This window comes from Dermacentor silvarum, chromosome 9 (assembly GCF_013339745.2).
Source record: "Dermacentor silvarum isolate Dsil-2018 chromosome 9, BIME_Dsil_1.4, whole genome shotgun sequence".
Lineage (NCBI taxonomy): Eukaryota > Metazoa > Arthropoda > Arachnida > Ixodida > Ixodidae > Dermacentor > Dermacentor silvarum.
In genome coordinates this window covers 149292188-149306883 of record NC_051162.1, presented here as the reverse complement: position 1 = coordinate 149306883, position 14696 = coordinate 149292188, and the positions used below count along the sequence as shown (strand labels likewise).

The window sequence follows — 14696 nt, the reverse complement described above, 5'->3', positions numbered from 1 at the left end:
GTTATGCACCCAGGGGCAAGCTGCTGCAGCGCCTCAAGCGGGCGCATTGGCAGGCGACAGCGGCCGCGTCAGTGGAGAGCACGGTGGAGAGCATACGAAGGATGGGTCCGTAAGCCCACTAGAAGAGCTTCTAGAACAGTGAAAGCGTACGAGGGTTAGCCGGCAATCGCGGCTCAATGTCGCGCACGGGAGGGAGGAATTTTCGTTACGCCGAGCGAGAGCGAGTAGTGCCGGCAGGCTCGCACGACCCCATTTTTCTAGTACAGTAATTAACACTATCTACAGTGTACTAGAAGAGTTCCCTATTCTAGTATTCTAGTCTAGTCACCCCTATTCTAGTACACTGTAACACTATCGAAACTAACGCAACTTCCTTTTCTGGAGAGGCTTGGCTACTGAGCAGCTTTCCTACATTGTCATCGGACTGATGCTATTTCATGTTCTGTTCAGCAGCCAGCGAGGGCTGTGTTAGTTTTGGTACCAGACTCCAGTTTTGCTTAACCATAACCTTAAAAAAAAGATCATTGCGCATATGCTCGGCTAACAATATGATGTACGCGCCATCTTTCCAATTACACAGCCGTTGCGTCAGTTTCATTTATGCGGAATTCCTTTATCTGAAGTTCACGGTAGTAATAAACAGAAAGATTCGTTTTTGTTCGCAATGCATTCGCTGGACGAGTTCGGCGTGTTGCGGGGCGATACACGAGGAGAGGGCGAAGAAGAAGAGAACCAGGAGGAACGAAGAAGCATGGGTATTCTTTTCCCGGAGAACCTCACAACCAAGGATTTGTACGTGAGCGAGTCTTTTGACTGTTTCGACGCGATCGGAAATGGCATGGTGCAGAAGCGGATGCTGTTCATCGCCACCATTTGCGTGTACATCGCGGCAGTCAACATAAACATCGTGCCGTTCATCTCGACCGACGTCGGACACTGGTGCAAGAGGCCGCCGCATTCCAACATATCCAAGGCCGACTGGAGGAACGCGGCTATTCCTTTGGACGCGTCTGGGAAGCCAAGCCGATGCAGCATGTACGAAAATCCCGAGCAGCCCGACAACGCGACGACTGTGCTTTGCCAGGACTGGGAGTACGAAGAGCGCTGGCCCAAAGAGAGCGCGGTGTCCACGTGGAACATGGTCTGCTCGAGGCACTTGCTCATCACCGTCATGATCGTGGTCCAGAACTTAGGAGCCGCTTTTTGCGTGTCTGCAGCCGGATACCTTGCGGACCGCATCGGTCGCAAGTCTGTAGCGGTGCCGTCACTGGTGGTCATGCTGCTGTCGACGGTCAATCTGTGCGGTTCCACGGCTTACCCCGTGTTTGTAGCGACATTATTCTTCGCAGCCGGATCCAACGCCGTCGCTATGACCGTCTCCTGCTTGATCCTCTTCGAGGTATCCAATCACGCGCACAGGCCTATGATGAACGTCTTTGCCACAACGTTCGGCCTGCTCTCTTCCGATCTGTCGATGGCAGTTCTGGAGCGCGCCGGGCTAGACTGGCAGCTCAGATTGGCGCTTTTCCTCCTGCCAGCGCTGTTGGTGCTGCCAGCGTTCTACTTCATCGACGAGTCACCGCGCTGGCTCGTGGCAAAGTCCAAGATCGCCGAAGCGAAAAGCATCATGCTGGCAGCGGCCGAGGTGAACCACTTTCCTCTCTCGAACACGGAGTGCCTGCTGGAGAGACTGCAGGCGGACATCGACGCCCCCTTTGGGGGACTCTCGGCGGCCGAGGAAGCCATGCTGGGCAAAGCGGCTATCCGAAAGCACGCGGTCATCCTATTCGCCTGCAATTTCACGACGGTCTTCGGTTACTACATCACGCTCATTTCGCCGATCTGGGAAGACGATCCGGCGCTTCGCTGGTTCGCGTTCGGGGCGGCGGTCCTGGCGTACGCCGCTACGAATGTTCTGATCAGAAGTGTCACCATGCTGTCGACAATCACCGGACTGCTGGCGCTGCTGTTTGCACTCCATTGCCTGCTGAGCGTCGCAGTCGTGGGTGCGCCGGTGATCGTCAGCGAGGTTCTGTTGGTGGTGACGAAGGCATTGTACGTAGTCACCGCCGTCGTTGTTCCTTGCTACTCCCTGGAACTCTTCCCGACCGCCGTGCGCGGCTTGACCGTGTGCGGCGGCTACGGCTTCTGCGTATTCGGCGCCGCCAGCGCGGCCCCGCTGGGCCTTTTGCTCAACCGCCAGAGACGTTACGAGCTCGCGTTCGCTCTACCAGCGTTGCTGCTGTTCGGCTCGTTGCTGGCCATGTGCGGCATTCCGCGCACGACGACGGTCGAGTGCGCCAGGGCGACCGTGAGCCCCAACGCCGAAATGACCAACCGGGACGTGGAGCACATGAAGAAAACGTTGGAGATGACGATCACTTCGCCCACTACGCGGAAGAGCTTCTCAGTCGCTGGAACGAGATGCCGTCGAGAGAAATCGCACGTTAAGTCGAAGTGATTCGAACGTGCACCTGAGATGGTGAGGTCAAAGGAGAGGAACAATTATAGCATGAGTATTGTACTCGATCGACGTGTTTGTGGTTGCGCATGTGTCAGTGGACGTCACGGTCGACTTATATATTACTGCGACCTATATTATGTAGACTGCTCGAGTAGCGCAATACGCTGCTCTAATTCGCACGGTTTTATTTACCTAAGTAGTATAGACTACTCTAAAATGTGAATCACCTCTTTATTTTTCTCCCGCATGGATAAAAAAAGAAGAAATCACTGGTTTTAGCACAACGCTTTGCTGGTTGTTTGCTAACTTTCCAGAAGTTAGCATTTCGCCCTTGTGTTTTTTTCCCCGGGTTGTCTTAAGGAAAACCTTTGAGACTATCGGGATAAGCAGTGAGGAAGAGCCAACGATAACCTTTGTTTGACAATGACAAATCACGCCATTAGCAAAACAATGCATGGCCTGACTGCATCGCGCACTTTTTCCTCGGTGTCGCGCAGCCAGCAGTCGCCGGTGCAAGCATGCTATCTAATCCGAGTGGTGCATGCGTAGTAGAGGATGCTTTTATCATATCATGGTTATCTCATTGTTGTTGTGCTATTACCGTTACAGCCCGATCGGACGCCGTATGCGCATGCGCGTGGATTAGCGATGGCGCGTGCTGCTGGTACCTGGCAATGTGCGGCAGTAGTAGAGTGGTATAACGGTCTAGTATAGTGTATAACGGTAGTAGAGTGGTATCAACTGTGTCTTCTATGCAGCATGCTTCTCCTGGAAACGAGGTTACGGGTTTGGTTCCTGGCCGTCGCATTTACGCGACTGCAGATAGGAAGACAGAGAAAGAAAGAAACACAGAAAGAAAAAATATCACCAGCCCTACTCCTGTCGAGAAAATGGTGGTAAGCCAAGCTTGTCGTGTGTGTGTCTGACCTTCCTGGCGATTTTCTTTCTTTATTTCTCTATCTCTCTTTCTTCCTTCCACTCTCTCTTTCTTGCTTTCTCTCTCTCTTTCTCTCTTCCTTTTGGTCCCTGGTATGTACCATTGAGCTTGGACCATTTCCGCACTATACCACCAGAATCGGCCCACTTTTCAGCGTGACACCAGCACCACCGCCGACACTTGTGAGTGAGTGAGTGAAATAACTTTATTTAGGTCCAGAGAAGGCGCAGGGGAGACTCCGTGTCACCCGGCTAGTCCCAGGTAGGGACCGCCAAGCCGAGCTTGACGGCCCGATCGCGCCCTATAAAGCTTCACTTAAAAGGAGAAACGTGTCCCGAGATTCTGTTCCGTCGTAGCTTGCACGAGTGACCGAGAGTTGTCCGCGGCCGGGCACTGTAGGACGACAAGCAAAGGTTCTACCAATCGATCGTTACTTACCAGATTACCCAGCACCACAGGTAAGCTTGTAAAACGTACCTCTTGGGACACATTACCCTCACCGAAAGAGCAGGAGACGGTCACGAAACAGCTTCAGACTAACACTTTTCCACTCCCAACATGCCTCCGGTGCGTGCATATCGACCGCCCTCCACCCAACCCCTTTTTATTCTTTATTAAAAAAAAAAACATCGTTTCTTATCTCTACAGCATCACGCGCCGATGTCTGCTGGAGCGTGCGATTTGATATTGTCGCGTAAGTGCCGCGGTGGAAATTTGAGCCCCGTCACTTGCGACGTCTCGCTTCTCGCAAGACTGGCAATCTTTGTTCCTTGCTTGCTGCTGCTAGCGCACCCCCCGCCCCCCTAACCTCCTCCTTCCCGCTAATAACGAAAAAAAAAAAAAAAAAAGCCGCACCAATGAAAGGAAGAAAGACGTCAAAGGTTAAAGCGGAAACGCGGCAGCTGATGAATGCATCTTCGCCCGGTCGTCGCATGGGCAAAGAAGTGAGCACAGGACATTGGCGAAGCTGTAGACGTCGTTCTCCGTTAGTGACACGTGACGTTTCTATTTCGTTGTCCCGAAGGAGGTTGGAGAAAATTGCTGTCGTTTCGCACGCAAGCCCATCGCCTTTCGCTTCACGCTGCCTAAGCTCGGAGCAGGGCCACTCACGTGATCAGATTTGATGATGGTGATGATGTCCTTAAAACATGGCTAGTACCCACCCTGGAGGATTGACAAAGAATTGAGCACCTGAACTTTTACATAGTGTTTCTAGAAACTACAGTTACTGTGCAATTTATAGTAATGAAAACAGACAGTACAATTTATAATATTAATGCTATCATCGAACACTCAAATATCACTAAGAGACTGTTAAAGGTAGGGGTTTTAAAATTTTATTCCTTTTGTTGATTGAATGAAACCACAAACGGCATAAAATACGTCCCTGTGGCTAAAGCCCAGTACTGAGGCACCGAAACTTAGTACTGTTTCTGATGTTAAATTTACGCCTAACTTAGCAAGCCGAATTTCAAGAAGTGTTTTGCTTTGTAATTTATACCGGCGACATATTAAAAAAAAAAAAAACAGCGCTCTTTGGATTCCATTTCTTGGCAGAATTGACACAGTGACGATATCGCCAGACCAGCCCTGTGTAAATACAGGTTTATTAGGGGGGGGGGGGGGGGGAGACGACAGCGTCATTTTGTGATCATTGCTTCCTATTGTCTTGATTTGTCTGAGTTCATTTTTTAAAATCTTTATCCGAGGCAAAAGAATGCCCCCAGTACTTTGAGCGGTGGCGTCACACGGGAAGGTCGAAAGACCCGGGTGACAATATTTTGACCGCGAACAGCAATTATGAGCTAAGAAACGGGCTGGACGCGTCCGCGGGTACGCAAGAATTTCGAACGATACTAATAAATCGAGAAGCAGCGCGTTGCCGAGGGAATTGTAACCAGTATTTAGCTGGCTTCAGGGCCGAACATCCTAACCACTTCCGCACGTTATCCTTCTGCTGCATTAGCATCGGGTTGCTGGGCTGAAGGAACCGCGTTCGAAATAATTCTGGGTATTACCCGCTCTTGAATGAACCTGCTTACTGCCAACTTTTGTCACTAAGTATGTGCCACTGTGTATGTGCCGCTCCGCAATTAAAAAAAAGATAATAAAAAATTTCTGCGATGCTGGGCAGAATCAAACCTGCGTCAAATACTAAATTCGGGCAATCTTGTCTGAATATGCATTAAGACACGCGCCACGCGCGAACTTCGAGGCGGCGCCACAGGATGTCGTAGCATGTCCCTGAGGGATGGCCAAAACGTTGGGATTACACGAAGAAGAGGTGCTCCTTAGACGCAACAAATACCGAGAAAAGAAAAGGGTGGCGATTGAGCTCGTGCAAGGGAAAATTAAATGCGCAAGTGAACGTTGGGTGCACAACATTCACAAAAGAGGCAAAGGCGCGCACCAAAAAGATTCTGGAACCATGTAGAAAGCGCTCGGAGCTCCGACTAAAAATTCGCAAACGGCTATAAGGGATGAAGACGGTAACATCTTCGAAGGAAACGATGCGCTGCGGTGCCTCACAGACACTGTTAGGGCTAACTTCGGCACAAAAGAAAGCGCAGTTCAGACTCAAACAGATCCAGCAACAGAGAAGCCAGAGATGTCAAAATTTAGCGTAGAAAACTTTTAACTGGAAAAGAGCAGAATAAGATGTTCCTAATAACACCGCCGCAGGACCCGAAGAAATCCCAATACAGCTAATCAAAAACCTCGGTCCGAAGAGCAAGACACTGCTGACCAATGCCATAGAGCAAGTGATTAGAACGAAGAAAATTCCAGTTGGATGGCGTGAAAGCAAGATGAACCTCATTGACAAAGGCAGAGGTGATAAGGAAAGGACGAGCTCGTACAGACCAGTTACAGTAACGTCGGTGATATAAAGAATGGCAATGCAAGCCATAAAATTAGAACTGTTGAAATGGGCGGAAACAAATGATGTACTGCGGGAACTACATTATGGGTTCAGGCCAGGCAGACGCTTAGAAGACAATATGTTTGTGCTAATTCAGTGCATAGAGATTTCAGTAGCTCAGAACCGACCTTTATGGATAGCATTTATAGATATTAAGGGAGCCTACGACAACGTACGTAGACAGGGAATTATTATGGGATATTTTTAAGCTCGAAGGCATAGATGATGATTTAGTGGAGCTGCTTAGGGAGATGGAGTCAATCGAGTACAAATGGTGTGGGAAGGTCGAAAAAGTAATTAAGTTGTGGAAATTCACCAAGGACTGAAGCAAGGATGTCCTCTGTCTCCATTGTTGTTCACGCTTTATGGTAAAAGCATAGAAAAGTGACTTTTGCTTTGATTTAGCCTACATGCGCATTGGACAAATGGTGCAACAGAAGGTCCCTGGACTGATGTATGCGGACGACGTAATGCTACTAGTGGACAATGCAAGATATTTGCAGACACTTGCGAATATGTGTGGCAACGCAGCAACAAATTTAGGCCTTAAGTTTAGCACAGAGAAATCGGGAATTATGATCTTTAATGGAGAGACGAGTAAGTACGTGGTGTCAACTTAACAGCTTGTCATACCCATAGCCAAGCAAATATAAATACTTCGGCTACATGATACTACATGATACTAATTAAATACTACATAAAGGAAAGAATTACTCGAGTAACCACCAAGATAATCTGAAAATAAAGGGGGTGCGGAATACAGCAATACCAAGACAGAGCACTTTGGGGCTACAATAAATATAAATACAATAAATAAATATAAATAAATAAATAATAAATAAAATAAAGTAAAGGTGGTGCGTGGTATCTGGAAAAGAGTAATGGTGCAAGCGCCAACGTTCGCAAATGCCATTCTATGCTTAAAATCAGACATCTTGTCGGGGTTGGAAGTTAAGCCAAAGATCAGTAGGCCGGTTGGCTTTGGGAGCCCAGGGTAAAACCACAAATGAGGCAGTGCAGGGTGACATGGGTTAGGCCTCTCTGGAAGCCAGACAAGCGCAGAGCAAAATTAGTTTTTAAGAAAGACTCATGAACATCTGTGAAAATAAATGGGCGGCTCAAGAGCACAAGTATGTGTAAGTGAAAAGCTTGGACACAGAGTGAGGAGGTGAAGAAAATGGGCAACCAATTACAAGGTAATTGAAAGTGAAAATAGACAACTAGAAGTCATGAAAACGTAAGTGAGAGAAACAGAGACAGTGAATTGGATGCAGACAATGAAACCAAAAAGACCATGGAGATTTGCAAGAATGGGAAGAAATTAGAATGAGAAATCTGTACGATGACACAAGGGGCCTTGCCAGTGGCGCACCGACGGGGGGGGGGGGTTCGGGGTTGTAACCCCCCCCCCCCCCCCCTGAGGCCGAGTTAACCCCCACTTTTATTCAAACCATTTTCTTTCCTTGCGCCTTTGAGTACTGCAACTAAGATGTAAGACGCGCAATCGTCTGCACACTCGCAAAAAGCGCATTTTTTGACAATTTCCCGTGAAAAAATCGCAATTAGTGCTGTTCAGACGGTATTGGCAAACTGTTACCCCTGTCAATGGGAGTTCCTGTCGCCTTGATGATAGACGGGCACGTACTATGGTACAACAGTAACGCACACCTGGCAGAAGCGCTTGGGTTTAAAGTGAACGGAAGCATCAACCGCTCATCAGTAGAGTTAAGCAAGAGACGTTTAGAGTATTGGTGGAAGCGAAGAAGGGAAGATAGTGATACGAAGATAGCGATAGGAGATAGTGAAACTTGCGACATTTTTTAATTAATATTATAGTGAAGAAGAGAGACGCTAGTGGGTCGAGCGCTCTCGCTCAGCAACGGCTCTCGTGCTTAGAAGCTGTGACTGCTTTGCCCGTCGACGTTGCGCTGCTCCGAGCTCTTCCAAATACACACCTTTAGAATTGGTGGAGTGTGCTGAGTACCCTCAGACAATCATCCTGGAACTCCGGTCCCGCACCCTACCATCTACCATGCCCCAAGGCGCCTCCCATCAAACGCCTCCTCCCGCACCCACTACGTGTCCCGGGGTGCCTCGTCATCGCGACCCTCCTATCTACACTGAAGCGGACGACACTGACGTGGACGAATGGCTCACGGCGTACGACAGGGTAAGCGCACATAATAAGTGGGACGAAGCGGCCAAGCTGAGCCATGTTCTGTTCTACCTCGCTGGAGTGGCCAGCCTGTGGTATAACAACCATGAAACCGAGTTCCAGACATGGTCCGAATTTAAGACTTCCCTCGCCAATGTATTTAGTCGCCCTGCTGTTCGCAAGCTGCGTGCCGAGCAGCGTTTGCGAGAACGAGCTCAACAGCCAGGCGATTCATTCGCCAGTTATACTGAAGATGTCCTGGACCTATGCAGGAAAGTCGATTCGACCATGGCGGAGTCTGATCGAATCCGAAACATCCTGAAGGGCATAGAAGACAACGCCTTTAACATTTTGCTGGCCAAAAGTCCTCGCTCTGTGGCCGAAATTGTCACACTGTGCCAGAGCTATAAAGAACTCCGCAGGCAGCGATATCTGACCCGTCGATCTCTACCGCGTGACGAACACCTACCTCGCTGGTTTGGCTGCCATGTCCGACCAGACAGCTTTGCTCGCAGAAATGAAGGCGTTCGTCCGCGAGGAAGTTGCCCGGCAACTCTCATTGATGGATTTTGCACAGCCGCAGCCGGTACACGCGCCAACGCCGAGTTTTGCGCCTCCGCTTCGCCGCGTCATAGCGCAAGAACTGCACGAGGTTTTGCCTGAGCACCACCAGCGCGTTCCTGCGGCTGCGCCTCACAGCTTCTAAGCACGAGAGCCGTTGCTGAGCGAGAGCGCTCGACCCACTAGCGTCTCTCTTCTTCACTACACCTTTAAACACCTAAAAGCCCAATAAACACCTTTAGATTATTAATGACGTCAGACGCCCATTATTGCGCACTGCATGTCATATGAGAATGGACAAAGAGTTGAGGGACTTTCGTGGCACATACTCGGGGACCCAAGTTGGCACGAAAGAGATACATCAAACAGCGGCACATGACCAGTGACCCAAGCTGGTGCAAGGGCTGATTTCAATCCCTGTTCCTTCAGCACAGAACCCCGATTCGCTACCCATTAGATCATGGAATCGGGAGCGCATCATACCTAACCAGTGACCCAAGATGGTGGGAAGACGGTTAGAGACACAGATAGATGGGTAGACTGATAGACAGACAGACTGACAGGCCACGGAAAGCGCGTGAAGTACCTTAATAAAGCTAATTGCATTAAAAGGTGACTGGATAGCCATTAAACCGCGTTCGCGTCAGTGAAGTTACTCACTTTAACCCTGCGCGTCCCGCGTCCCCTTCCTTGAATTTCATTTTGGGCGCAGCAGCAGGCAATGAAGATGAAAATAGGAACAAAAAAATAGAAATACTGCTCGGGCGGCAAGTTGATGAGTGACGTTTACTTGAGCGAGGCTTCTTGCATCTGATTGCACGTGGGCTCGCAGTAGCGCGCCGATCACCGTCTTACCTCTCTGGGCACATTTACTGTCACTGACCACTTTTCGGTCAGAAACTAGATTCAGTAAAAATAATTAACCGTACTTTTAATTGGATTTGCATTCTTAGGAACTTGTTCGAGAGCCTCGTGCAATCACGTCTGGATCACGCACATACGCAGCGACCCCAGTTGTCTATTAGCTTGGGGCCACTCGGTATATGGGCTGGCTGCTGTCTTGCCAAACAGACAACATCCGTCATTTGGTATGTGTCCGAATACGCAACTTGCTGCTGACTGCTGTCTGGCCTAGTAGACAATTCGGGCCAGTGGGTAAACGCGTACATACCACAAGGTATCTATGTATATAGAACCATTAGAGATACTATATGCCAAGCTCTGATTACCGCTCTACAATTGCACATATCACATCTGTCTCGGACTCGTTACTTCCATCATCATTCTCATCACAATCATTATCATAAAATATAAAACATCATCATCATCATCATCATCATCATCAGCTTATATTTATGTCCACTGCAGGACGAAGGCCTCTCTCTGTGATCTCCAATTGCCCCTGTCTTGCGCTAGCGTATTCCAACTCGCGCCTGCAAATTTCCTAACTTCATCACCCCACTTAGTTTTCTGCCGACCTCGACTGCGCTTCCCCTCTCTTGGTATCCATTCTGTAACTCTAGTGGTCCACCGGTTACCCATCCTAGGCATTACATGGCCTGCCCAGCTCCACTTTTTCCCGCTTAATGTCAACTAGAATATCGGTTATCCCCGTTTGTTCTCTGATCCACACCGCTGTCTCCCTGTCTCTTAACGTTAGGCCTAACATTTTTCGTTCCATCGCTCTTTCTGCGGTCCTTAATTTGTTCTCGAGCTTCCTTGTTAATCTTCAAGTTTCTGCCCCTTATGTTAGCACCGGTAGAATGCAATGATTGTACACTTTTCTTTTCAACGACAGTGGTAAGCTCCCAGTCAAGATTTGGCAATGTCTGCCGTATGCACTCGAACCAAATTTTATTCTTCTGTAAATTTCTTTCTCATGATCAGGGTCCCCTGTGAGTAATTGACCTAGATAAACATATTCCTTTACAGATTCTAGAGGCTGACTGACGATCCTGAATTCTTGTTCCCTTGTCAGGCTATTGAACATTATCTTTGTCTTCTGCAAATTAATCTTCAACCCCACTCTTACACTTTCTCGGTTAAGGTCCTCAATCATTTGCTTTAATTCGTCCACCATTGTTGCTGAATAAGACAATGTCATCTGCAAACCGAAGGTTGCTGATATATTCGCCGTCGATCCTCACTCCTAAGCCTTCCCAGTCTAGAGCTTGAATACTTCTAAGCATGTAGTGAATAGCATTGGAGAGATTGTGTCTCCTTGCTTGACCCCTTTCTTGATAGGTACCTTTCTAATTTTCTTGTGGAGAACCAATGTAGCTGTGGAGTCCTTGTAGATATTTGCTAAGATATTCACGTATGCCTCCTGTACTCCGTGAATTACGCAATGCCTCTATGACTGCTGGTAACTCTACTGAATCAAATGCTTTTTCAATATTCTATAAAAGCCATATAGAGAGGTTGATTGTACTCCGCAGATTTCTCTATTACCTGATTGATGACATGGAATGCGATCCATTGCAGAATATCCCTTTCTGAAGCCAGCCTGTTCTCTTGGTTGACTGAAGTCAAGTGTTGCCCTGATTGTATTGGAAATTATCTTGGTGAATATTTATACAATACTGGAAGCAAGCTAATGGGTCTATAATTATTCAATTCTTTAACGTCTCCCTTCTTATGTATTAGTATAATGTTGGCGTTCTTCCAGTTTTCTGGTACACTTGAAGTCGTGAGGTATTGCGTATAAAGGACCGCAAGCTTTTCAAGCATGATATCTCCTCCATCTTTGATTAAATCGACTCTTATTCCATCTTCTTCAGCAGCTTTTCCCCTGGTCATGTCTTTCAAAGCCCTTCTAACTGCATCGCTAGTTATAGAACGATCCTCTGTATCCTGTTCACTACTTCGAATGAAAATAGCTTGGCTGCTCTGGGAACTGTACAGGTCAATATAGAATTCTACCGCTGCTTTTACTATTTCATCGAAATTGCTGATGATATTACCCTGCTTATCTTTCAGCGCATACATTTTTCCTTGTCCTATGCCAAGTTTTCTTCTCACTGATTTCATGCTGCGTCCATATTTTACTGCTTCCTCAATCTTTTCCACGTTATAATTTCGAATATCCCTTACTTTCTTCTTGTTGATCAGTTTCGACAGTTCAGCGAATTCTATCTGACTCTCGAGCTTGACACTTTCATGTTTTGCCGTTTCTTTATCACATCCTTTGTTACTTGGGAGATCTTACCTACTGGTTGCCTTGGTGCCTTACCTCCCACTTCAATTGCTGCTTCTGAGACCAGCCTAGTTACGGTTTCATTCATTACCTCTATGTCGTCTTCATCTTCCTGTTCTAAAGCTGCATATTTGTTTGCGAGCACCAGCCTGAATTGGTCTGCTTTTACCCTTACTGCTTCTATAGTTGGCCTGTTTCTTCTTGACTAATTTTATTCTTTCTCTCTTCAAATTGAGAGAAATCCTAGACCTCACTAACCTATGGTCACTGCACTTTACCTTACCTAACACTTCTACATCCTGCACTATGCTGGGATCGGCAGAGAGTATGAAATCTATTTCATTCCTTGTTTCTCATTAGGGCTTTTCCTGGTCCACTTCCTGTTGCTGCGCTTCCCGAAGAAGGTATTCATTATTCGGAGCCTATTCCTTTCCACGAATTCTACCAACATATCTCCTCCAGCTTTCCTAGAATCAATGCCGTAGTTTCCAATTGCTGGCTCCCCCCCCCCCCCCCCCCCCTTTTGCATTGAAGTCGCCCATGACTACAGTATACTGAGTGTGCACCTTTCTCATTGCTAATTCAACATCTTCATAAAACTGTGGTATACCTTCATCGTCGTGACTGGAGGTTGGGGCATAGGCTTGTACTACGTTCATTCTATACCTCCTATTCAGCTTTATTACGAGGACTGTTACCCTCGCATTAATGCTGTAGAATTCATCAATGTTGCCCGCTATGTCCTTAGGGACTAGAAATCCTACCCCGAATTCTCTCTTATCTGGAAGACCTCTGTAGCAGAGGACGTGGTCGTTAGTCAGCACTGTATAAGCCTCACCAGTTCTCCTAACCTCACTAAGGCCAATAATATCCCAGGCAATACCTGATAATTCTTCAAATAGCCCTGCTAAGCTAGCCTCCCTCGATATGGTGCGCGTGTTGAACGTTGCCAGGTTCAGTTTTCAATATAAAACATAGCCATCACCAACTACAAACTCATCATAGGAAAGATTGGTAATGACGTTAATGTCGCCAATCGTTTTCAAAGGATGTATGCGCCGCCAATTTTTTGTGTGTGGTTATTCGGAGCGCGAACTACTGGGACACAACCAAAGGCACGAGAAAGATAGAACACAGCGCTACTGTCTATACAGCACTACGGGACGTAGCGCTTGTGTCCCAGTAGTTTGCACTTCCAATTAGCCATGCTTCCATACCAACTCGTCCTTTTGGCGCTCTTGATCAATTTTCTTTTGTGTGGTTGAAACAGGAAACGCTGTTCACGGTATGGTACGTAACCGGTGTGGATAACCAATATTTCCGACAATGCTTGTCGAGGGGCCTTTTTATTAATGAGCAGTGAATCTGTGAACGTTGAGGGACGTCGACATGTTCAGGAATTTCAGCCAGCTTTCTTAACAACCGATCTGCCTACGAAGGAGAGTAATTTCCCAGTGCGGATTCGGTGCCCTCACGGAAACACGTGTGTCCGCAGCAGGGTGCTGCGTGCTACGGCGTCCTGAGCGATGACGTCAGTGCGTGTTTTTCCTGTTGCTAAGGGATCGAAGCAAGGAAGGTCCTGATGAGTAACACAAGCTTTGAATTTTTTTTCTCGCAGTGGTTGAATGTCAATGCGCGTATTGCAAAAGTGAACATTTATGAACAGTTCTATACAAAGGTTGGGCTGTCGAGGTGGGCAAAAGCATCAGTCAACCTCTGTCAGGTTTTCATGTACTGAGGGCATTCACATGGCACGTTCTTTATAGATTCGTGTATGTACATGACACAGCTGAATTCTTTGATATGCCGATATGGCGTGGCATGGCAAGAACTTTATTTTGGTCCAGAGAAACTAGGACCCGATGAGTGTTTATTTTCAATAAGTGATTTTTTTCTTTCCGTTTACGGACGTGTCCTGGCCAATCCGCTTCGTGAAACATCTGAGCTGCTGGCCTACAGGGCCGATCAGCCTGCTGATCAGCCACGTGGAAGCCAACCTCCTATAAGAACAGGATCGGCCTCCACTCCAGCGTGGCAGTTTAAGGTCGACCGTGCTGCTGGTCCATCTTGCACATAGTCCAATGAATTGGACAATGTAGAGCACTTCATCTGATATTTGACGCGCTTCTGTTCTGAAAGGAAAAGGCTCCTCGACAGCACGAGAACAGGGCTTCCTCAAGAGCGCGTGGAACATTCGGTAAGACCGTAGAGGCTTGGGCTAGTCGGTACATACCCGATAGGGCTATGTACCGACTACAGTCAATCCTGTCGGCTGCGCCAAATTTGTAAAAGAACCAAGTCACCAGTCAATCTTGGCGGATATTATTGCTTACTGCTGTCCGATGGAAACCCCTTCTTCGTCTTCAGAAGTTCCTTTATGAGTTCCATCCTACCACTAGCCTACGCTAGTTTAGAATTCGATTGTGGGGTTTAACGTCCTGAAAGTATACATCGGGTTATGAG

At 47.7% G+C, this 14696-nt stretch overlaps 1 protein-coding gene across 1 annotated transcript; it reads left to right on the top strand.

Annotated features, from left to right (window-relative positions):
• The first annotated feature begins 664 nt into the window (after positions 1-664).
• On the top strand, positions 665-2461 carry LOC119463976 (solute carrier family 22 member 7). Its single transcript, XM_037724799.1, has one exon. The coding sequence runs from the start codon at positions 665-667 to the stop codon at positions 2459-2461; it is 1797 nt and encodes a 598-aa protein (XP_037580727.1).
• Positions 2462-14696: the final 12235 nt, after the last annotated feature.